This window comes from Pocillopora verrucosa, chromosome 8 (genome assembly GCF_036669915.1).
Source record: "Pocillopora verrucosa isolate sample1 chromosome 8, ASM3666991v2, whole genome shotgun sequence".
Lineage (NCBI taxonomy): Eukaryota > Metazoa > Cnidaria > Anthozoa > Scleractinia > Pocilloporidae > Pocillopora > Pocillopora verrucosa.
The window spans coordinates 1,343,407-1,368,637 of NC_089319.1; the positions used below are offsets into that span (position 1 = coordinate 1,343,407).

The 25,231-nt window shown below is 38.7% G+C and overlaps 2 protein-coding genes and 1 pseudogene across 2 annotated transcripts; all 3 read left to right on the forward strand.

The window, feature by feature from the left end:
* Window positions 1–585: 585 nt before the first annotated feature.
* LOC136283164 (uncharacterized) lies at window positions 586–1,503 on the forward strand. Its single transcript, XM_066171534.1, has 2 exons — window positions 586–989; window positions 1,156–1,503. The coding sequence occupies exons 1-2, from the start codon at window positions 698–700 to the stop codon at window positions 1,473–1,475; spliced, it is 612 nt and encodes a 203-aa protein (XP_066027631.1). The 5' UTR covers window positions 586–697; the 3' UTR covers window positions 1,476–1,503.
* A 4,028-nt stretch (window positions 1,504–5,531) lies between these two features.
* On the forward strand, window positions 5,532–23,606 carry LOC131787946 (uncharacterized). The gene is made up of 10 exons (XM_066170777.1): window positions 5,532–5,665; window positions 8,166–8,477; window positions 9,235–9,384; window positions 13,553–14,070; window positions 14,251–14,319; window positions 20,632–20,888; window positions 21,279–21,399; window positions 22,165–22,683; window positions 22,864–23,007; window positions 23,473–23,606. Exons 4-10 carry the CDS (start codon window positions 13,947–13,949, stop codon window positions 23,604–23,606), a joined length of 1,368 nt encoding a protein of 455 aa, XP_066026874.1. The 5' UTR covers window positions 5,532–5,665; window positions 8,166–8,477; window positions 9,235–9,384; window positions 13,553–13,946.
* LOC136282836 (jerky protein homolog-like) lies at window positions 11,366–13,920 on the forward strand (annotated as a pseudogene).
* Window positions 23,607–25,231: the final 1,625 nt, after the last annotated feature.

Consider the following 25,231-nt stretch of genomic DNA (forward strand, 5'->3'; position numbering starts at 1 on the left):
GTTTTTTAAAAACGGATGTTTATCGGCGTTCTTTACAACCGCGGCCCTGAGTAAAAGCAGTGTTGGCAAAACCAAAAGTAATCGTAAAAATTTCTTACTAACATCATAGCTTTTATTTTTACTGCATGTGTTTTACGAAGAATTTACAGTTGTTTTTACAAGTCTTGGTGAGGGTGGAACAGGGGGTCAAGACATTTCTCAATTATTCTTAAATTTTACATTGTAGTCTATTTATTTTATATTTTATGCAAGGAGCGTCCTCGATAGGGATAACTTCTGACGTTTCCTTTTATGTATCATTACATAGTAAATATTTAATTATTGTTATTATTGATATATAAGAACAAAATTAGCCTGAACCCCCAAACACCTCATCTTTTAAGCAGGTTTTTACTGTATTGACAGAGCCAAAAGTAATTATAACAAGTTATTACTAGTATCATAACTTTTATCTTTACTGTATGTGTTTTACGAAGGATTTAAAGCTGTTTTTACAACTCTTGGTAAGAGTGGAACAAAGGGCCCGGACTCAGTTGGCAGTCACTACACAGGTCAGGATCATGACGGACAAGTTACAGTGTCCAGCGGTATTCAACTGTGGACTGTGCCGCACACTGGTGAATACAGAATAGAAACAATAGGAGCCTCAGGGGGGTACAGTGAGGACAGTGTCATCAACGGAGGGAGAGGGGCGCGGATGATTGGAAACTTTATGTTGACCAAAGATGAGATCATTCGTATACTTGTTGGTCAAAGAGGGCAAAAAGCGTACTATAAAACTGGCTCAGGCGGAGGAGGTACATTTGTAGTAAGAGGAGACAACAAGCCTTTGATCATAGCCGGAGGTGGAGGAGGAGTTGTTAAAATGACAGAACAACATTCGGGATGTGATGCGTCCATAAACACAACAGGAAATGCAGGGTATAACTCGCCATTCCTGTCAGGAGGAAGTAACGGAAATGGAGGACAAACTAATAAACCGCACTCTGGTAGGTGAAGAATTTTCTATTTATAACTGCTGAATTTTTTTTTGCATCCATCAGTATTTCGAACAAAGAAGTGGTGCTTGTCGCTCAAATTTGGATTTTTTTCAGAATTACTAAAAACCATAATCTCTTACGTTGCTAATGTCAACTGTAAATCTCTTGATTCTAGGTAGTGGCGGCGGCGGTGGCTTTTACAGTGATGGAGAAGACTCAGATATCAAATACTCAGGGGGAAAGGGAGGTAAAGGATTTCTGGCCGGGGGAGAGGGGGGAGCACATCAGGGTGGGTTCGGAGGTGGGGGTGGTTATCGTTTTACTGGTGAGATACCTGGAGGCGGTGGAGGGTACTCTGGAGGAAGTGGAGGTGCGAATAAAGATATTTCCTGTGGGGGAGGGGGAGGTTCTTTCAACAACGGAACAAATCAGCAAAATGAATGTTGTTATAATACTGCTGGACATGGTAAAGTGATCATTACATTTCTCCATTGAAATGCATGGCAGCACTTTCCTTAGCGTGTAGTGGTAATTCTGTTTTGAAGCGCTAATTGATGTTTCTTTTTAAACTCAATTGCTTTTAATTTTTTTGGGTCATTATTTAGATTTTGTTATTAAGCCGTGTTAATGCAAGACAAACAGTGCAACTTGTGGCGTTTATATTTGAGGTTAGAATTAAAATTCACAAAAAAAGTTTTCTAGAATAGGTGAGTTTGTGAATTTTTACTAACCTTACTTTCTACCCGGGGGGGGGGATGGGGGGAGGGATGGGGAAAGGGAATGGGGGGAGGAATTGGGAAGGGGGGCTGGGGGGAGGGATGGGGGTTGAATTAAGCATGGCGCGTACGATCTCAGTTGTATGACGCATGAATATTTAGCTGATGGAAAATAGTGAACAACAAATCATCCCACCTCTTTATTCACACAAATTCGTACGCGTTAAAAGCATACAAAATTAGGGTGAGGCAAGATAATAGTTTATAATCTCCCGGGTGAGGAAAATTTTTAGCCACAAATTTCTTTCACTATTTTATTTTCCCTATATTGTCGGTCTATAGCATAGATTTAATAAATTCTAGAGAAATGCTAAGACTGTTTAGACTTTAAATAGCGGGCATGGCGGGAAGTTAGTGATAATGGGTAATAGGGACTAGGAAATAATTTTGTAGAGAAAACATTTCTGAAGTCAGCTCTTCATATTCTTGTGTATCTAATCTCAATGAATACATATTTAACGATGTAAAGGTCCATTTTGCAGTCAATCTTTTTTTCTTGATCAGCTCAAAACCAAAATCGATTAACACTAATGATGCAGCCAGTGTGACTCTGCCTCTTTAATTTTTTGGCTGTCCACCTTCTAAATTTTGCTGCGCATGACAATGACTGTAGGCGATGGCAAATTCAAGTTAACGCAAAACCTTATTTACTAATTACTTTTTTGTTTTTCTGCTAACATCTGGAATGTCTTTTCAGGAGGTCTTCGTGCTCTTTCACTCAAAGTGGAGTAAAGCGCTGTAATTTTCACGTAGTTGGAAAGAACGTTTCTGCTTAATAATAGTTAGAAATATTTCTTTCGTTTTTACTCGTCTTTGATGTTTTGACGAGAGTGAACTGACCAAACAGGATCAGGAACACCACTGTACATCACTAAAGTCACCTTGTGTTCTCCTGTTTTTTTACCAGCAAAAAATTAGTTTTCTCTACCTAAGCATGGCTAAACATTTCCCATCGAATAATCCCGATTCGTATTAAGACACTGAGATGCGTCAAGGCCAAGAAAATTTAACGCTCTACCCTAGAAAAAACACTTAAAATCTATTTCTTTTTTTTCTGGCCCAATGTTACATAACTTTCAATTTGTGTTCAAATACATCACAAACATTCACGAATCATGTCAAATTCTTTGAACACAAGATCGTTCCATTTCTAGGAAAGACAGTTGCGAAATACATTGGAGAATGTATATCAAGTTGACATCTTTAAAATTCAATGCGAAGTGAAGAACTGAAGCAATGAATCGTACTGGAAATCTAACATACTGAGGGCTTACCTTCCATACGTGCTATACGTTTTATATCGCTGTGAATAAGAGCGGACTCCAAAACCTTTGCTGATCTAGGCGGAAGTTCCTTGAAAGAAAACTGTTGAACTGATAAAACTGCTGATCGACGCGTCCTTAAATATAATTTTCTGTGTCACCACTAAGGTTTTCCTGATTATTTAAATTGGAAGCATGCCAATTTTGAGTGGCGTGATTTCCCAGGAAGTTAAGCGCTGCCTGAACACATTTTGTTCGAATTAATAATCAGCTGTTGAACTTATGAAGTTGTTTTGTCATTCCACGAGACTCAATACGGGGGGAACACTCTACAGAATTTTCTGCTGTAGTATTCGTCCCTCTTCACCTTATTCTAACCCTATTTCACACCGAAAACTATATCTATATCTATCCAGCAATTTCACCTTATTCAGTCATCTCTCGCAGACACCTTTCTCACCGCTCAAGATTTCATTTCACCACTTATCGAACTTCATTTGAGACCAGTGTTTCAATATCAAGTCGTAGATTCGCCCAAAGAGAAAATAGATTCTTTGAAGGACTGCCGGTCGCATGAGGTCACTTTAAAGACGAAAAGAACAGTCCGTGATAAAATAAGTAGTCGATCTTGCATTTCCGAGCTCCGTATTTCTTTGTAGCATAATGTTCTCCCCCCCCTTTCTGAACTTCCTGTTTATAACACTCCTCTAATAAGAGCTGGAAGTTGTATTGACCAGCCTGGACAAGACTGCCGATCGCATGAGGTCACTTTAAAGACGAAAAGAACAGTCCGTGATAAAATAAGTAGTCGATCTTGCATTTCCGAGCTCCGTATTTCTTTGTAGCATAATGTTCTGATGAGCTAGTGTCTCCAACCCCCCCCTCCCCCCCCTTTCTGAACTTCCTGTTTATAACACTCCTCTAATAAGAGCCGGAAGTTGTATTGACCAGCCTGGACAAGGTTTGATCCTCTAGGCTCCAATTTAAAATGAAATGATGAAACTGGCAATCATTACATGATCTGTGTTTCGACGAAAATTACTTCTGTCCGAACACGATTTTTCACTTCGAATGATAAGCAGTATGATACGCTGATCTGGTGACTGATACCGTGCATGCGGATAAAATTTGCGTTTCCCCTTTCGCTAGTGTTTACTTTATCGAACTTGAGCACTGTTTAATCATGTTCGGTTTTTACTACAGAGAACAGGTTTAAAAAGTGGCTGCTAATACAGTTTGCAATGATTTTCGATAATTGTTTTCGGAGCAGTGTTAAGAGGCTTTCATAAATTCGTGAGCAAATTGTTCGTCAAAGTTCAAATGTTACGTTTCTTTTTTCCCATGCATGCTCCATCAAGTCTTGCTCGTGCTGTAGTCTCTTTGTTTAATTTCTGTCAACCACCTTGTTGAGTTTAGGTCAAAAGAAAACCGCCAGTGAATTTCAGTACTCTTCTGGCGGAATATTTTAATCACTATTAGCGGTGAACAGTCTTAGACAAAGTAAGAAAAATAAATGGAACAACGCCGATGTTACGATTACAAGCTATCAGTGGTAAGATTCAAGCATCTATTTCTGATAATAAAAAAGTCCGCCTACTTTATGTTCTTTTGGAATTGTCACCTTCCGAGGTCCTCAAGTTAAACTACTGACTAACATTGTCAAAGATACAAATTAAAATTTGTATCTTAAAATTAAAATTGAAATCTTTAAATTAAAACAAAACAAAATTTGTATATTTTAGGATCAAAATTAAAATTTGTATCCTTAGCTCAGTGCTACATCACTTGCACCCATGTTACCGCTAATCGGCACTGATGGTGCTAGTTCAGCTTATCCAGAAAACAAATACAATATTTTTAGCTATAATTTTCGCTCTAAGTCGGTGCCTCATGGACTATTGACATAACAAGAATTCGTTTGATATTCAGACACGTTACCTCTTATTCGCGTACACAATTTGAGTACAGCTGAAACGAGTCAGTTGTTATGGAGACTGTTTCTAGCAAAAAGAAGTTAAATTTGTTTGACAGTTTCTTTGGTCTGTTGATAGTAAGTGTTACCTTGCGAATCACCTTCCACACACCCCCCCCCCCCACCATTCACTTTTCCTTTATTAAAAAACGGAAATTGAAACGCTTCACCTCACAATCAAAGAATGAGAAATAAATATGAGAATAAAAAACAAATACTCCATCAGAGCCAACCCAAAAATTTCGGAACATCAACTTGTTTTGGTAAAACGGTCGTCTTTATTTGACGCTCAAGCGTGGGTGAACGAGGATCGCGTGTAAACAGTTTGTAAAGAGTATTGTTGACTGCCTCATACGTCGCACTCATACGGACATAATTAAGCCACAATAAAACAGCACATGAAGGACATCTTCCTCTTTTTTTATTCAAATTATAGCCCATTGACATGCATTAAGTATAATCACTGACAACCTCATAATCAGACAAAGGAGGTGACGTATTTTAACAAAAATTAAACTGCAGCTGTCTTATTTCGCTAAATGTTTATCTTAAGTAGGAAAACTCACTCAAGCTATTCGCTAGAATTATAACGCGCGTTTCTTTCTGAGGACATGCTGTCTGTTTTCTACTGCTTCGTTCTCACCGTTTTAGCTTCCCTAAGACCAGAAGAACAAGGTAAGATTTTCCGATACCCAATTCACACCAATGCTTAAACATGTTTTAAGGCTGTTTACTTAAATATGGTTGAAAATTGTCTTCTTAGCAGCTCCTAAAACCAATTTTTTTCGACTTCAAATTTAGCAGAATGAAAATATAAACTAGTGTTTTCTTGAAACCTATGGAAAATTCAGTTATTCACATCTCTGTACATGTTGTCTAAGAACTATTTCAAACAGACATAGTTTGAAGCTACACTGGTTTGCAGATTTAATGAATGTAACCGAAGAAGTTACAATTCATAGACCCAACGTTTCGACACTCCTGTCTAGTGCCTTCATCAGGGGTGATCTAAACGCTGCAACAAGAGGTCCTTTTATATGATCACTAATTAGCGGCCTTTTTTCTGACGAGGTGTAAATAGGCGTCAGGAAGCAGACCGCCATCGTCACGATTTAAAGGAGCGTGGGCGGAGTTAATGTGCCAAGCCTCCAAACAAAGGCGCTGGTGGTAACGCCGATTAGTAGTGATAATTTTAGAATTATCCCACCCAATTGTATGGTTGGTTAGGCAAGTATGCTCCGATAAAGCTGAATTTTCCTTTTTGCAAAGAAAAACCGCTTTTTGGTGCTCTTTTAACCGTGTACCAAACTGGCGTTTGGTCTGTCCGATGTATTCGTTATCATAGAATAAATGGCGTCGGTTCGTTGTTCTTTCGTGACAGGATCCTTAGGTTTGGCGAAAATATGCCCCAAAGTCTGAAAAGGTTTTTGAGCAACTTTAACGTTGTGGCTATTCAAAATTCTCTTGATGGGTTCATTATTTATTTATTCTATTCCTTGCAATGACTGTGATAACGAATACATCGGACAGACCAAACGCCAGTTTGGTACACGGTTAAAAGAGCACCAAAAAGCGGTTTTTCTTTGCAAAAAGGAAAATTCAGCTTTATCGGAGCATACTTGCCTAACCAACCATACAATTGGGTGGGATAATTCTAAAATTATCACTACTAATCGGCGTTACCACCAGCGCCTTTGTTTGGAGGCTTGGCACATTAACTCCGCCCACGCTCCTTTAAATCGTGACGATGGCGGTCTGCTTCCTGACGCCTATTTACACCTCGTCAGAAAAAAGGCCGCTAATTAGTGATCATATAAAAGGACCTCTTGTTGCAGCGTTTAGATCACCCCTGATGAAGGCACTAGACAGGAGTGTCGAAACGTTGGGTCTATGAATTGTAACTTCTTCGGTTACATTCATTAAATCTGCAAACCAGTGTAGCTTCAAACTATGTCTGATTGTCCACCTGGTTGCCGTGTGAACTTAAATATAAACTATTTCAAAGTTTTCATTATATAACTTTTTTATTATCTTTATCCACATAACTAAGCCTTGAAATATTCACATAAGCATCTCCTATTAGTACTTAATACAATAATTATTTCATTCATCTACATACCTGGAGTGGCATGAGACAACCACATATTTCAAAGGAGGTTTTTATTTTATTTTGCAATATTTTTTTGAAAATGACAAAATTCAAATATGTAAAAATTTTAGGGAACATGGTTTCTGGGCTGAGCCAAAAGGGAAGGTTTACTTTGAATAAACAGTCACTGTCTCTACAATGATGTCCGTGAACCACGTTTAATTTTTGACTTTTTGATGGTACACCATGGATAAAATGACTACTGGCAGACCTTGAAAAAAATGAGCGTCTTAATTTTCGCGCTGTTTGGCTGTTTGGTACAGTTTGGCTTCAAAGTTGATGTAAAGGCTGGTTCCGTTTTTCATTAAACGTAAATCGAGGGGTTCATGTACTTGAATGAGTGGGCAGATGAAAGGAATGAGTTATTACCGATCCACCGCAGAAAGAAAGTTTAGAATTAGCCTGCGGAACAATTTCACTTCACCCAGCCAAAACAGGTGATTTCAACAGAAAAATTTGTTAAACAAATTTTACTCAGTCTCATGTAATCGTAACGGAGACTGATGGCAATGATCGAGTCATTGAGTTCCTTAGGATATTTTAGGTTCAAAAGTATACTTTCAGCCTTTATAGTGTACGATCCAGTACGATTGTGTAGTCATGAAGATATTACACCGAAGCCGAAACAAATTAGACGAATGACCGCCTCTGCACCGGGAAAAATGAATTGTCGGCGGTATCTCTACTCGATCAATTACTCGTCCGCTCATTCATTCAAAATTGTCCAGACCTTGAAAAGCTCATAATTTCCCAAAACTTTCAAGTCCTATTACATTACTTTCAGCTCTCATTTTCCCTGCACCCCATTTCCAGAACCACCCGTAAAATGGAAGCATTTTCTCCTCCAGTCATTTTCTCAATAATTTATTTTGAAGGCTAATGTTTGTATCTTGCGATAAGTCTTTGAAAAAGAGAATAACAGAATAGTGGGGTGGTTGGAGGTCCTGTTGTTCTAATTATCCAGTGTTCTTGGTCAGCCTTGAGAAAAAAGTTTACTCACTGATGTCTATGAATTTCGTTTTTCAGGAAAAATGTTGTGGATATTTCGATATTTTCTTGCCTGTGTTTCGGTCACCAACCTTATAACCGCTGAGGATCAATGCAGGATAGAAATTAACATTCGTGGCATGACTCTCAAAGATTTTGTTTTCAAGAGAATGTCAGTAGCAGCTCCTCATATCTGTGATATCTCATGTGAAAGGGAAATCACCTGCCAGAGCTATAATTTCAACAGAAAAGAACAGATCTGTGAATTAAACAACCGCACAAAGGACGCAAGACCCGAGAATTTCCGCTCGGATCCAGCGTGGTTTTATATTCGCCGTTTGAACGGAAGAGGTAACTATTCAGCCAATAATGTTGGATGATAATTACCAATATTTTGGTCATACGCTCGACTTTGCTCACAGTCCACGTTTTGTGATCTCCCACGCTCATCGGTATTGATTTTTCTACCATTTCTCAATTCTATTAATGAACGATATTAGTTCTATCCCTTTTCTTTGTAGTTGCTTTGTAGTTTCCCACCAAAAGCGTAGCTCCAAGTTCTTCCGACAGACACACAACCCACAATTCCTCCATTCCCTCTGACGAAGGGCTAACGCTCGAAACATCTGTTTTGAAACTCTGAACAGTGGTCAACTTACGTTATCAAGTCAGTTGATAGCACCAAATTACCTTGTTATACTCTCCCACCGATGCAGCACCACAGTTCCTTTAGAAACTTACCCCCTTTATTCAGTTTAACTTTTAGTTAACTTCTTACAGAACAGCTTGTGTGATGCATGTGTGAAATGGTGACAACAAATTATTTATGTATTTATTCTTTAAAATGATACAAAAAGCTTAGGGTAAGAAGATAAAAAAGCTGGTGGCTCTAAAGGAAGGATTTAAAAGTAAGGGGGCCCACTTCCCAAGAGAAGGGTGCTTGACAGAGCGTTTAATTTAACACATTCAAAGGCGAGAATTGAGTGAATGGAATTAGACGAGAATGGAATTAGATCCTTATTCTAATTCTCTTGTGTTTTTCAATCTCGGCTTTCGACTTGTGCACTTACATATACTTTATTTTCAATATCTTTACTACCCATGTCAGCTCCCTTGGGTTCGATACCGGAGTTACCAGCACGTTCATGCCGAGAAATAAAAGCAAGCGAAGGAAAAAACACTGCAAGCAACAAATACTGGCTGGATCCATCTGGCACAGGGAAGGCAGTTTTGGTTTACTGTGATATGAATTTGGAAGGTAAATCATCATTACGTCACTGTTAGTTTCACTTTCTGTTTGAACTGTAGATTCTTTCAATTGCGTCCCTGTTTCTCTAAGATATTAGTAATTACTACAGTCCTGAAACCATACCATTGCATAGTTTCGGATTTATATATTCAATTTTTTTCATAAAAAAGCCAAATAGGGCAAAAATACACACATAGGGACACGCCTAAACCAAAATACACTTTGATAAAACTTTGATCAAGATTCTTACTTCAATATTTTAGTTATAAAGCAATTGTATAATTTGTTCAGAGACAATTGAATCTTCTTCTGCACGTCATGCAAGACTATTTTTCTGCTAAATTAATCGGGGTGGGTTCCCATTACTGAACATGTAAGGAGGGATACCTTGGCGATGGACGCTCGTGTTCAGGTACATTGCCATTAATTTAGGCGATGTTCATGCGAATATCTTGATAGCTTATGTTTTCGGCTTACTGAGAGAGCAGTCGAATGACTTATCGAAATAATATACATTTATTTTGTTGGGGGATGGGAGGGAAAAGGGGGAGTGTAATGAGTTTGGCAACAACTATGAAATGTTTCGCGACAACTAAGAAGTATTTAGCAACAACTAAGAAATGTTTTGCAACAACTAAGAAATGTTTTGTGACTACTAAAAAATGTTTTGCGACAACTAAGAAGTGTTTTGTGACTACTAAGAAATGTTTTGTGGCAACTAAGAAGTGTTTTGCGACAACTAAGAAGTGTTTTGTGACAACTAAGAAGTGTTTTGCGACAACTAAGAAGTGTTTTGTGACAACTAAGAAGTGTTTTGTGACAACTAAGAAATGTTTTGTGACAACTAAGAAGTGTTTTGTGGCAACTAAGAAGTGTTTTGTGACAACTAAGAAGTGTTTTGCGACAACTAAGAAGTGTTTTGCGACAACTAAGAAGTGTTTTGCGACAACTAAGAAGTGTTTTGTGACTACTAAGAAGTGTTTTCCGACAACTAAGAAGTGTTTTGTGACAACTAAGAAGTGTTTTGTGACAACTAAGAAGTGTTTTGTGACAACTAAGAAGTGTTTTGCGACAACTAAGAAGTGATTTGTGACAACTAAGAAGTGTTTAGCGACAACTAAGAAATGTTTAGCGACAACTAAGAAATGTTTAGCGACAACTAAGAAATGTTTTGTGACTACTAAGAAGTGTTTTGTGACAACTAAGAAGTGTTTTGTGACAACTAAGAAATGTTTTGCGACTATTAAGAAGTGGCATTAACTAAGAGTGTTTTATGACATCTAAGAAGTGGTTTGCCACCACTAAGGAGTGTTTTGTGACAACTGATTGCGACAACTAAGGAGGGTTTGGCAATGACTGAGGAGAGTTTGGCGAAAGGTAGGAAGGGATTTGGCGATAACTAGGAAATGAGACAACTAATTGCGACAACTAAGGAGGGTTTGGCGACGAATAAGAGTTTGGCGACAGGTAAGAAGGGTTCGGTAACAACTGAGCAGAGTTTGGCGACAATTAAGGAGGGTTTGCTGACAAATAATGAGAGTCTGGCGACGACTAAGAAGAGTGGAACGACAACTTAGGAGTGTTTGGCGACGACTAAGGAGGGTTTTGTGACAACTAAAGGCAGGTTCCAAATCAATCAAAGAAAGACTGTTTAAAGAAACAGTCTACCTGCTCGCAGTCCATAACTTCCTCAATATACACCGTTGCATCTACAAAATAAGCATGGTACCCACGTTCGCTTGCCTGAACATAGAATTCGCATCCATCTGCCATTTTATGGTTTGATCTGTGCAGAAAGTTGACTTTACTCAAGAGATATTCAAGATTGAAACTTTACTTTCCCTCACTCGAAATGTCTTTTAGGTCATTTTCAAGAAAACCGCTGCACAGCCAAACAGTTATTGTCTCTAGGACAATAGACGCACAAGGTGTTATGGGATACATTACTGCATTGACTTTTGTGTTCCTCAATTTTGATGAATTGTGGAGGATGAATCCTACTTTATTCGATTTTGGTTTACGAAAATCGGTAGAGTTGAAGGATGGCAGAGTGTACGTCATTACGTCGACATTGGAAAAGACAGTTAAACTGAGCAGCGCCAAAGTTAAATGCAAACACTGCGACAGATCGTTCAAAGTTCAACAAAATCTGGACAGCTGCGTACAATTCAAGCACCCGGCCTCTGCCACACAGAACTCGAACAGCATCAGCTCAGCATCTAGAGATACATTGACTATTTTTGTAAACATCAACAACCACTCAGGTGAAACAAACATGCAGAGAATGGCTGAGAGTCAACAGCTTGAGGATGTGCCTCGTGAATCGGCCGGTGTTGCCCAAGGTCCAACTCAAAGGCGTAGCAATAATCGAAGGGGAAGTAACAAGCGAAAGTCCTACACTGTCGATTTCATAAAGAAAACACCATATCTTTTGGATTCACTGAAATCGTCAACTAATAAATACAAAACAGTTGCAAAGCAACAAGGAGTCAAGAGATCGCTGGTGTTTGAGTGGGAAAAACAGAAGCAAAATTCTTGCAGATTTGACTCTGACCATGACGAAGAAGAGACAAAGGAGAAGGATCGCTGGGAACAGATCCCAACGCACTGATAAATATCCTCTGGCTTCCAATCTTTTACTTGCCGAGTTTAAACAACGGACAGCAGCAGGAAGCAAAGTGTCCAAACTTTGGTTAAAAAAAGATTAAATCTAAAATCGAAGCATTCTATGGCGCAAGAAGAAGCTGCAAAATTTAAAGAAAGCAGCAAGTGGTTCCAAAGATTCAAGAAAAGACACACCATAGTACTGAGGAGAAGGACCAACAAGAAAAAATTCTGGACAGATGATGGCCGGGATACGATCCAGAAATTCCACAGGGATTTGAGGAAAGCCTTGAAAACACAAAGGAGAAGCAACAAGTCCTATACAGTTGACCCAAAGTATGGAAGATGGATACCTAAAAATACATATAATATCGACCAGGTAGGTTCCTGTCCCATTTGTCAATGAGCAAGATAAAACCTGCGACACATTGGGTGCTAAGGAAGTGTGCGTGTCACAACCATCTTCTGGTTTAGATAAACGACAGGCTACTCTACAACTTTGTATTGGGGCTGATGGGGAACAAAACGTGAAGCCAGCTCTTATCTTCAGAGGAAAAGGGCCTGTGGCAACTGAGCAGAAAGAAAAGTAGGACAAGAAGGTTGATGTGTATTTCCAGCAAAATGCTTGGATGGATGAAGAAATTAACTTACAGTGGGTCCAGGGTACACTTATTCCAGGAATTGGGAATGACAAAGAAGAAAAAAATTCTATTTGCAGACAATGTCGGCTTCCAAAAAAATCAACATGAAAACATGAAATCAGATCAACACTACAGTTTACATGCTGCCTGAAAACCACACCGACAAAATCCAACCCATTGATGCAGGACGTGGTCGGTTGATGAAAGGTAAAATTGGTGCAACAATGGAAACATGGCTGGAAGAGGAGAACAATCTCGATAAATGGCAGGATAGACTTTCAGCAAAGGATCTTAATAACCCAATGGACTGGGGGAGCGTGGAGTGAGTTAAGTAATGATGAGACCTTTTCTCAAGAAAGTGTTTGAGAAAATGGCTCAAACCCCCAAGGTGTTGAAAGATATCAGATTTTAATGGATCTGATAATTGGACTGGAAATTTAAGAAACTGGATGCTGAAATTTTGCTCTCTCAGTTTGCTTGTAGGATTGGGGACCAGTCAATAGTTACATGGAAGGAGGGAAGGGGGAGGGAGGGGGGACTGGTGCATTTTGAATTTGCTTGATTTTTGCTGAGTTTCGAGTTGTTTATTACCAGAACTGCTTCCCCTCCCCTAATATAATATTATTGCCTTGATTAATGCAGTTAAGGTTACTTCCATCTATGAATTAATTAAAATGTTGTGCTTGCACATTGATTTCATCTGTTGGTAGTCTATGCGGTATTTAATTTTTAGAAACAATTTTAAGCAACCTTAAGAACATTTTCAAGCTGGTTTTGTAGAAACACCCGATATATAAGAACAAAATCAGCCTGAACCCGCAAAACACGTTTTCTTTTAAGCGGGTTTTTACAGTGTTGGCAAAGCCCAAAGTAACTAACAATTTCTTACTAGTATCATAACTTTTTATTCTTACTGCATGTGTTTTACGAAGGATTTACAGCTGTTTTTACAAATCTTGGTAAGAGTGGAACAGAGGGTCCAGACTCAGTTGGCAGTCACTACACGGGTCAGGATCATGACGGACAAGTTACAGTGTCCGGCGGTATTCAACTGTGGACTGTGCCACAAACTGGTGAATACAGAATAGAAACAATAGGAGCCTCAGGGGGGTACAGTGAGGACAGTGTCATCAACGGAGGAAGAGGGGCGCGGATGATTGGAAACTTCATGTTGACCAAAGATGAAATCATTCGTATACTTGTTGGTCAAAGAGGGGAAAGACGGAATTATAGCAAAAAAACTGGCTCAGGCGGAGGAGGTACATTTGTAGTAAGAGGAGACAAAAAGCCTCTTTTATAGCCGGAGGTGGAGGAGGAGTTTCAAAAATGACAGAACAACATTCGGGATGTGATGCGTCCATAAACACAACAGGAAATGCAGGGTATAACTCGCCATCCCTGTCTGGAGGAAGTAACGGAGAAGGAGGACAAACTGATAAACCGCCCTCTGGTAGGTGAAGAATTTCCCACCTATGGATACTGAATTACTTTTTTTGCATTCTACTGTCATCCATCAGTATTTCGAACAAAGAGGTGGAACTGGTCGCTCAAATTTGGATTTTTTTTCAGAATTACTAAAAGTCATGATCTGTTAAGTTGCTAAGGTCAACAGTAAATCTTTTGATTTTAGGTGGTGCTGGCGGTGGCTTTTACAGTAATGGAGAGGACTCAGAGACTTCTGGTGCAGGCGGAAAGGGAGGTAAAGGATTTCTGGGCGGGGGAGAGGGGGGAGCACATCGGGGTGGGTTCGGAGGTGGGGGTGGATATCGTGCAGGTAATGATTTGCCTGGGGGGGGGTGGAGGGTACTCCGGAGGAAGTGGAGGTGCGCATAAAGATATTTCCTGTGGGGGAGGGGGAGGTTCTTTCAACAACGGAACAAATCAGCAAAATGAATGTTGTTATAATACTGCTGGACATGGTAAAGTGATCATTACATTTCTCCATTGAAATGCATGGCAGCACTTTCCTTAGCGTGTAGTGGTAATTCTGTTTTGAAGCGCTAATTGATGTTTGTTTTTAAACTCAATTACTCTTAATTTTTTTGGGTCATTATTTAGATTTTGTTATTAAGCTGTGTTACTGTAAGACAAACAGCGCAACTTATGGTTTTAGAGGCGTTTACATTTGAGGATAGAATTAAAATTCACAAACAATATTTGCTAGAATGGGTGAGTTTATTAATTTTTACTGACCTTACTTTCTCCCCCGGGAGGAAGGGACGGGAAAGGGATGGGGGAGGGATGGGGGAGGGATGGAGGAATACTAAACATGGCGCATACGTTCTCATTTGTATGATGCATGAATATTAAGGTGATAGAGAACAGTGAACAACAAATGATCCCACTTCTTTATTCACACAAATTCTTGCACGTTAAAAGCATACAATATTAGGGCGAGGCAAGATAATAGTTTATAATCACCTGGGTGAGGAAAATGTTAGCTACAAATTACTTTCGCTTATAGAATAGAGAAGATACAAATGCCAGGACTGTTTAGACATCAAATAGCGGGCATGGGGGGAAGCTAGTGATGATTAGTCAAATAATAACTGAAAAATAATAATGTAGAGAAACAGTTGTGAACTCAGCTCTTCATATTGTTGTGTATCTAATTTCGATTAATACAGATTTAACAATGTAAAGGTCCATTATGCAGTCAATCTTTTTTTCTTGATCAGCTTAAAAGCAAAATCGATTTTCACTAATGATACAGCCAGTGTCACCCTGCTTCCTTAATTTTTTCCCGTTGACCTTCGATATTTTGCTGCGAATGACACTGATTGTAGGTGATGGCACATTCAAGTTAACGCAAAACCTAATCTACTTGTTATATTTTTGTTTTTCTGCTAACATCTGGAAGGTCAGTTCAGGAGGCTCTCGTGTTTTTTTCACTCAAGGTGGAGTAAAGCGTTGTAGTTTTCACTTAGTTGGAAAGAACGATTCTGCTTAATAACAGTTAGAAATATATTGAGAACATTCTTTGCTAATGGATTGGCTAAAAGTTCCCAAGAATTGTTTCTATGAGTTACAGAATGGAGCAATCACTTTCCTTATATTGTCGGTCTATAGTGCAGATTTAGTTAATTCTAGTGAAACTCAATAAATTTATATCTGGCTGTCAGTATTTTCTTCATGTTTGTTAGTTAAACGTAAATTAGAAAGTCATATCAACTGAAAGTAAGGTTAATTTGTAAAAGAACGAAAAAATATCCATGTATCTGACAGTAAAGCTCGCGGATCCCTCATCTTAAAAACTATTTCTTTCCCAGCACGATTTTTCACTTCGAATGATAAACATTATGATACGCTGATCTGATGACTGATACCGTGCAAGCGAATAATATTTCCGTTTCCCCTTTCGCTTTCTGGGGGAACTAGAGTTCACCTTATCGAACTTAAGCGCTGCTTAATCATGTTTGGCTTTTACCACCGCGATTAGGTTTAAAAACTGGCCGTTAATACAGTTTAGAATGATTTTCGATAATTGTTTTTGGAACACTGTGAAGAGGCTTTCATAAATTCGTGAGGCGAATTGTTCATCAAAGTTCAAATGTTACGTTTTATTTCCCATACAAACTCGATCAAGTCTTGCTGGTGCCGTGGTCTCTTTGTTTAATTTCTGTCATCCACCCGGTTGAGTTGAGTTCAGAAGAAACCACCAGGGTATTGCAGTACTCTGAATATTTTAATCACTATTAACAGTGTATTCGATTTGATAGGTGAACAGTCTTAGAGAAAATAAATGGAACAACGCCAATGTTACAATTACAAGCTATCAGTTGTAAGATTCAAGCAGCAATTTCTGATAATGAAAAAAGTCCTGCTTTATGTTCGTTTGGAATTGTCACCTTCTGAGGTTCTCAAGTTAAACTGCTGACTAACATTGTCAAAGATACAAATCAGAATTTGTATCTTTTAGTCACTGCTACATCACTCGCACCCACGTTACCGCTAATCGGCAGTGTTCGCGCTAATTCAGCTCACCCAGAAAACAGATACATTATTTTTAGCTATAATTTTTGCTATGTCGGTGCCTCACGGACTACTGACGTAACAAAAATTCGTATAAATTCAGACACGTAACCTCTTATTCGCTTGCACAATTTGAGTACAGCCGAAACTAGTTATTTGTTATGGAGACAATTCCTAGCAGATGGGAAGTGATAAGTGTTTCGCAATAAAATATTTACATTTGCATTGAAAAGGTCTGAAAGAAGACGTGAAGTGAGGCCTGCACGGGACTTGTCATCCGACAAAACTGAAATTCAATTTTTTTTCTGAGAGTTTAAATTTGTTTGACAGCTTCTTTGGTCTGTTAATACTAAGTGTTAGCTCTTCTTTTATTAAAAAACTGAAATTAAAAGGGCGCTGAGGTTAACAGTCTGGTGAACGGGGGAAGGGGGGAGGAGGGCGCAAGTCATGTATGTACGAATGACACTTGATTACAAAGAATGAAAAATAAATATGAGAATAAGAAACAAATTCTCCGTTATATCCAACCCTAAAAGTTCGGAACATCGACCTGATTTGGTAAAACGGTCGTCTTTATTTTACGCTCAAGTGTGGGCGAACGAGGAACGCTTGTAAACAGTTGGTAAAGATTATTATTGACTGCCTCATAATTTGAACTCATACGGACATAATGAAGCCACACAAAAAAAACAACAAAAAAAACCCAGGAGGGACATCCTCCTCTATTTATTCAAATTTTAGGCCATTGACATTGACATTGAGTGTCACCAATCAACTGGTTCCCAAGGAAACTAATTCAGTTATGACAACCACTGAGAACCTCATAATCAGACAAAGGAGGTGATGTATTTGAACAAATTAAAATGCAGGTGTCTCCTTTCGCCTAATGTTTCCCTTAAGGAGGAAAAACTAACTAATAGCTGTTCGCTGGAATTATAACGAGCGTTATTTCTAAGGACATGCTGTCTGTATTCTACTGTTTCGTTCTCACCGTTTTGGCTTCCCTAATACCAGAAGGACGAGGTAAGATTTTGCTATACCCAATTCACACCAATGCTTAAACATGTTTTAAGGCTGTTTAGTTAAACATGGTTGAAAATTGTCTTCTTAGCAGCTGCTTAACCGATGTTTTTCAGCTTCAAATTTAGCAGAATTAAAATAAAAATGAGTGATTTTTTGAAACCTATGGAAAATTCAGTTATTCACATCTCTATTTTGATTCAACCCGTTTGATGTTGTGAATGGGGTATTATTTGTACATGTTGTCTAAGAACTATTTCAAAGTTATCTTAATCATCATATAATGTTTTTATTACCTTTATCTACATAACTAAGCCTTGAAATATTCACAAGAACAATTTTATTCATCTATATACCCGGAGTGGCATAAGACAACCAAATATTTCAAAGAAAGTTTTCATTTTGTGTTGCAATACTTTTTGAAAACTACAAAATTGAAACAAATAAAATTTTAGGGATAAAGAGGTAAGTTTCTAAAGAAACTGTGGTGCTGCGTCGGTGGGAGAGTATAGCAGGTAATTTAGTGTTAACAACTGGGTTGAAAACGTAAATTAGCCACCGTAAAGGGTAAAAAAGCTGACGTTTCGAGCGTTAACCCTTCGTCAGAGCGATTAGAGAAATTGTGGGTTGTGTGTGGATTTATATGCAGAAAGTGGAGCTACGCCATGGGTGGAAATATGGTAACGAGAAAACAAAAATAAATTAGTTAAATGAAAAGCGCTCGGGAACATGGTTTCTGGGCTGAGCCAAAAGGGAAGGTTTATTTTGAATAAACAGTCACTGTCTCTACAATGATGTCCGTGAACCGCATTTAATTTTCGACTTTTTGATCCTACACGATGGATAAAATGACCACTGGCAGACCTGTTTGGCTGTTTGGCTTCAAAATTGATATAAAGGCTGGTTCCATTTTTCATAAAACGTAAGTCGAGGGGTTCATGTACTTCAGTGAGCGGGCAGAAGAAAGGATTAAGTTATTATCGATCCACCGCAGAAAGAAAGTTTAAAATTAACCTGCGAAACAATTTCACTTCACCCAACCAAAACAGGTGATTTCGACAGAAAAATCTGCTAAACAAACTTTACGCAGTTTTGTGTGATCGTAACGAAGACTGATGGCAATGATCGAGTCAAAGATTGAGCTCCTTAGGATATTTTAGGTTCAAAAATATACTTTCAGCCTTTATAGTGTACGATCCAGCGCGAGTGTGCGATCATGGATATTCCCCACATGTACTTAAACGATCTGACCACTACCGTTTCTCTCTTTCGGCTGGTTGAATTTATTATGGAGCGGAAACTTGAAGAGGCATCCAAAGGAAAGTTGTTTGCGACTACTTAGAAGCTTTTTGAAATGGTAAATTTACTACAAACAAGCGGGGCAGTATCAGCGTTCTCCCTTATTTTAAGCAAGACAGGTAAAATAAATTTTCAAACCGGTAAAGCAATCCTTTTACCTGTTGAATTTCAAGAATTCCAAGCAATTTTAAATGGTAATTGGAGGTACTACTGGCGGTAAATGTTACCGGTTACCGCCTGAAAAGGAGAACACTGCAATATTTCCTTTTCTTTCATAACATTATTAGAAATTCGAGTAATGGATCATATTTCGAGCCGAACGGCTTTTATAATTAAATATTGCAGAGCACTGTGCGGCGTTAAAAAAATTCTTGAATACTTAAGCTTTCCGCGAAGATAATCATCTTCCCACGCTCTTAGAAGTTAGAAAACAATCATTAAAACGGTTTCAGTTTTGAGATTTTCGAAAATAATATTTCGGACAAATTTACGTAGCCGAAAAAAACCCTTAATACAGACTCATTGACTTATTGTTCATCCAATCAAATTAGTACGTGCGGTGTCCCCCAAGGCTCTATTTCAGGTCCTTTGTTATATACATTATATATGATCTTCCTTATGCATTTAAATTAACACAGCCTCTGCTTTTTGATGATGACACCAGTATCTTTTATTCTCACTCAGATCCCGATTATTTAGAGTCCGTTCTCAATGATGAAGTGTGAAATCTTGACATTTGGATGAAATGCAATAAGCTTTCGGTAAATTTTAAGAAAACAAGTTACATTATTTTTAAATTGAGGCAGAAGAGACTTGGTAAATCTTTTTTCCTATCCTTTGGAAATCAGACATGGAAACAAGTAAATGAAACAAAATTCTTAGGTGTTTATATTGATGATCATTTTGCAAGGAAACCTCACATCAGCTTCGTAGATATCCACTTTGTATCGATTCTGTTCTAGGTTTTCTAAATGTGAGAAGAAAAACAGTGAAGACAGTGGCCGTTTTTATACTCGAGGACGTGTTACCCGTCCAGTCGGATAACGCGTCTCTCAAGTTATTCGTCTGGTGTAAAGACGGGACGAACAACATGACGAGCAACAAGAGACGACTTTTTTAGCGGCAAAATTCAAGATGGCGGCCCTGCTGGAACTTGTAAAATTGTTTTCCTGTAAAAGAAAAGCTGAAGAAGAGTTTTTAAGTTGCCAATATAAAATGAACGAAGAAATGTTTTCTTCTTTGAATTCTTCGATCGACATACGTTCCTCAAGAACCTTCTTTATCTCCTCGAAAACAGTTTTGTTTGCAGTCTTCGTCAACGCGTGTGTCCAGTTTGTAACCAAAGTCGTTTTCTTCGTCTGCCAGGACGAAGGCAAAGTACTTCAGCTCTGTTTCTGTCCATGAATGACTTCCCTGTTTCGTACCTGCATCAGCTGCAGCCGCCATGTTGTTATGTTTGGCGTTTAACCGCTAGCATTTTTGTAACACGGTCTCATTAATTTTCAGCGGTGGCTTGGGCAATCGATCAAAATAGCTGAGATCATCAAGAGGGAGATAAAAACTGCATCGATCGGTCAGATGATACATTATAAACATTCGACTGATGTCGATAGAATAATCGCAAAGTCAAAAGCCAAAGCAATAATTTAGAAGAAATAGTGCTTTACAGTTCGAGTTTAAGAGAGGTCTCAATAATGCATAGCAACTTTCCAACTTCCAGGTAACTGCCGCAGTTTATTGTTTACTACTTTTCCTAAACCTGGCTTCCGGTTGGAGAATCACACGCTTCGAACTATTGAAGTTGTTAACGAGGATCTCTGCATGTTCCAGTGCTACCTGGAACCTAACTGCGTCAGTTATAACTTCTGTGAGATAAAACAGTTGTCTGGAAAACATGAGTGTGATCTGAATAACGCGACTATTGAACATGATGAAGACCTGGTGAAAAACGAAAGTTACATTTACCGCGGAGCAGAGGTGAGGATCAATTCTATGAGGGAAAAGTAATACTCTTTATCCGGGAAAGCTCTGATGTGAAATCAAGGGATATCCCCACCTCTCCTACTAATTCAAATAACCCTCTCACAACGGGAATAACTGTAACGCGAACATCCACGTATATCACCAACAACCTTGCGTAGAAAGAGCGCAACAAAAGCGCTCGCGAAAAACAAATTAAGAGTACACTCAAGGACCATGAAGGTGGACGGGTGGAATCAAGAAACCTCCAAAACCTAGCCCAAAAAATGGAACTGCATACATGAGACATACGCACACTATTGCAAGTGCGGACGACAAACACACGGGAAGGATTTTTTAGCCTGCCAAAACATCATTTTAAATTTCTCTATTCCTTTCCATCCTAAGAATGCTTGTAAGAAAAATCCTTGCAAAAATAACGCAACATGCCAAGCTGGGTTTACAGACAGAAACTATCAGTGTTTGTGCGTTGATGGATCTAGATTTAAAGGCCATGATTGTGATGAGGGTAAGGAATCTTATACTTTTATTAGTATAGCTAATCACATGATTTCGAGTGAAATTTGGGGTAAATCAGCACGAGTATATTTTGAAAGGCCAATCAAATTGTACGAGCCTGTACGCACGCATATGTTGCGCTGGTTTAACTCCTTGATAATTTTATTCAGGGGGATCGCTGTATACTTTCATGGCCGTTTCTGGAAGCCAGACTTTTGATCAGTTGATTCTCCTTCGTTGGATGCTTTTATTTTTAGCATTCGCCCTAAAACTCTGAATTAAAACATTGTTACTTTCTCCTCACTTGTCAGCCATTTTGTTTGTTGTGCTTACGCGACTTACTGATTTTAACTTTCTACATTGTGTGGGATAAATTCACGTGCTCTCGGCCAATGCACATGCTGAAATTCTTGCATGTGTTTTACTAAAGAAACATGATGTACTAATAAGTTTCTCACCTCTGTCACCTCTGACTCTGACATTTAGATTTCAGTGGGTCGTAAGGGACTGATTCAATAACGTAACCTGAAGAAATTGGAAACCTTGGTATTCTTGCGGTCACAGGAGCTGTTTGGGCTGTATTTTAACTCTTATATCTTCTAATGAAGCCAGCTTTTGGTAGCATATTCGGACATTTTAGTCCAAATAGTTTTTTAAAGAATGGCTGTTTATGAGCGTTCTTTCCAACCGCGGCCCTGAGTAAAAGCAATATTGGCAAAGCCAAAAGTAATTGTAACAATTTCTTACAAGTATCATAACTTCGATTTTTACGAAGGATTTACAGCTGTTTTTACAAATCTTGGTAAGAGTGGAACAGAGGGTCCAGACTCAGTTGGCAGTCACTACACGGGTCAGGATCATGACGGACAAGTTACAGTGTCCGGCGGTATTCAACTGTGGACTGTGCCACAAACTGGTGAATACAGAATAGAAACAATAGGAGCCTCAGGGGGGTACAGTGAGGACAGTGTCATCAATGGAGGGAGAGGGGCGCGGATGATTGGAAACTTTATGTTGACCAAAGATGAGATCATTCGTATACTTGTTGGTCAAAGAGGGGAAAAAGCGTATTATAAAAAAAAAACTGGCTCAGGCGGAGGAGGTACATTTGTAGTAAGAGGAGACAACAAGCCTTTGATCATAGCCGGAGGTGGAGGAGGAGTTGCTAAATTGACAGAACAACATTCAGGATGTGATGCGTCCATAAACACAACAGGAAATGCAGGGTATAACTCGCCATTCCTGTCAGGAGGAAGTAACGGAAATGGAGGACAAACTGATAAACCGCACTCTGGTAGGTGAAGAATTTCCTATTTATAAATATTGAATTATATTTTTTTGTATTCTACTGCCATCCATCAGTATTTCGAACAAAGAGGTGGTACTGGTCGCTCAAATTTGGATTTTTTTCAGAATTACTAAAAGCCATGATCTGTTAAGTTGCTAAGGTCAATTGTAAATCTCTTGATTGTAGGTGGTGGCGGCGGCGGCTTTTACAGTAATGGAGAAGACTCAGAGAAATCTGGTGGAGGGGGAAAGGGAGGTAAAGGATTTCTGGGTGGGGGAGAGGGGGGAGCACATCGGGGTGGGTTCGGAGGTGGGGGTGGATATCGTGCAGGTAATGATTTGCCTGGGGGGGGTGGAGGGTACTCTGGGGGAAGTGGAGGTGCGAATAAAGATATTTCCTGTGGGGGAGGGGGAGGTTCTTTCAACAACGGAACAAATCAGCAAAATGAATGTTGTTATAATACTGCTGGAGATGGTGAAGTGATCATAACATTTCTCCACTGAAATACATGGAAGCACTTTCCTTAGCGTGAAGTGGTAATTCTGTTTTGATAATGCTAATTGATGTTTGTTTTTCAACTCAATAGTTTAACTTTTTTAGGTCCTTATTTAGATTTTATTATTAAGCTGTGTTACTGTAAGACAAACAGCACAACTTGTGGTTCAAGAGCCGTTTACATTTGAGGTTAGAATTAAAATTCACAAACAACATTTGCTAGAATAGGTGAGTTTTTAATTTGTACTTACCTTATAAATTTGTTGACAGCAAAAGCTGTAATTTTTGTTCTTTTTCCAGCTCTTTTCGGAGCAATTAATCAGATGTTTTTTATGGTTCATACAGTTTTGTATTCATCTCTTAAGTTCAGTGGACTCAAACAAGTCTTTATTTCAAGCGTTTTAAACAAGGATTTAGAGGGTGAGACGTATTAAAAATTTTTAGCCATGGTTAAAGTTGCTTATCTGATTGTAAAAAATCTGAGATCAACGCAAGAACTCGTTGCACATCAAAGCATAGTGGCTTCTCAACATCTACATGTGGAGATAAGATACCAAAGAACACTAGCATTTATTACTAATAGACAAGCTATTTCAGTGAAATTTCTGCATGATGTACATAGCTTTTAGCGCCGAACACTCCCAGAGGTTCACTCCCCGAGGGTCGCTCCTAGAGGTTCACTCACAGAGTTTCACTCTTAGAGCGTAATGTTTTTTAGGTTTAGGGCTTAGGATTTAGGGCTTAGAGGTAAGACCCGCAGACATATGCAGACGGGGGGGAGGGGGGAAAGAGGGAAGGGGAGAGAGGGAGGGGGGAGGGATGGGTGAGAATTAACCATGGCGCGTATGTTCTCAGTTGAATGATGCATGAATATTTAGGTGATAGAAAACAGCGAACAACAAGTTATCCTACGTCTTTATTCACACAAATTATTGCGCGTTAAAAGCATAAAATATTAGGGTGAAGCAAGATAATAGTTTATAATCTCCAGGGTAAGGAAAATGTTAGCCACAAATTACTTTCGCTTATAGAATAAAAATACAAATGCTAGGACTGTTTAGACTTTAATTAGCGGGCATGGGGGGAAGTTAGTGATCATTGGTCAAATAATAACGTATGGGTAATAGAGACTAAGTAATAATTTTGTAGAGAAACAGTTGTGAAGTCAGCTCTTCATATTCTTGTGTATCTAATTTCAATGAATACATATTTAACAATGTAAAGGTTCATTATGCAGTCAATCCTTTTTTCTTGATCAGCTCAAAACCAAAATCGATTTTCACTAATGATACAGCCAGTGTGACCCATCTTCTTCAATTTTTTTGTCCGTTGACCTTCTAAATTTTGCTGCGCGTGACACTGATTGCAGGTGATGGCATATTCAAGTTCACGCAAAACTTTATTTACTTATTGTATTTTTGTTTTTCTGCTAACATCTGGAATGTCTTTCAGGAGGCTCTCGTGCTCTTTCACTTAAAGTGGAGTAAAGCACTGTAATTTTCCCTTAATTGGAAAGAACGTTTCTGCTTAATAACAGATAGAAATATATTGAGAACATCCTTTGCTGGTGGATTAACTAAAAGTTCCCAAGAATTGTTTCTATGAGTTACAAAATAGAGCAATCACTTTCCCTTTATTGTCGGTCTATAATGTAGATTTAGTAAATTCTAGTGAAACTCAATAAATCGATATCTGGCTGTCAGTATTTTCTTCATGTTTGTTAGATAAACCCGAATTATGAATTCACATCAACTGAGGTAAATTTCACATCACGGTAAATTTGAGAAAGAACGAAAAAATATATATGTATTTTACAGGAAAGTTCGTGGATCCCCCAACTTTACTTATCGTTTTTACTCGTCTTTGACGTTTTTTTCGCAGCACACGAAAACAAGCCTTGACTGAAGGTCTTTGCAGGGTAATCGAAAACTGTATGATGCATGGATATGTAAGTGATGGAAAACAGTGAACAACAAATTATTTCTGTGACAGCCTTGTATAGCAGGAGATTCCTAAAGTCGGCTATAAAAAGCGATACGAATTATTTTAGGGTTTCCAA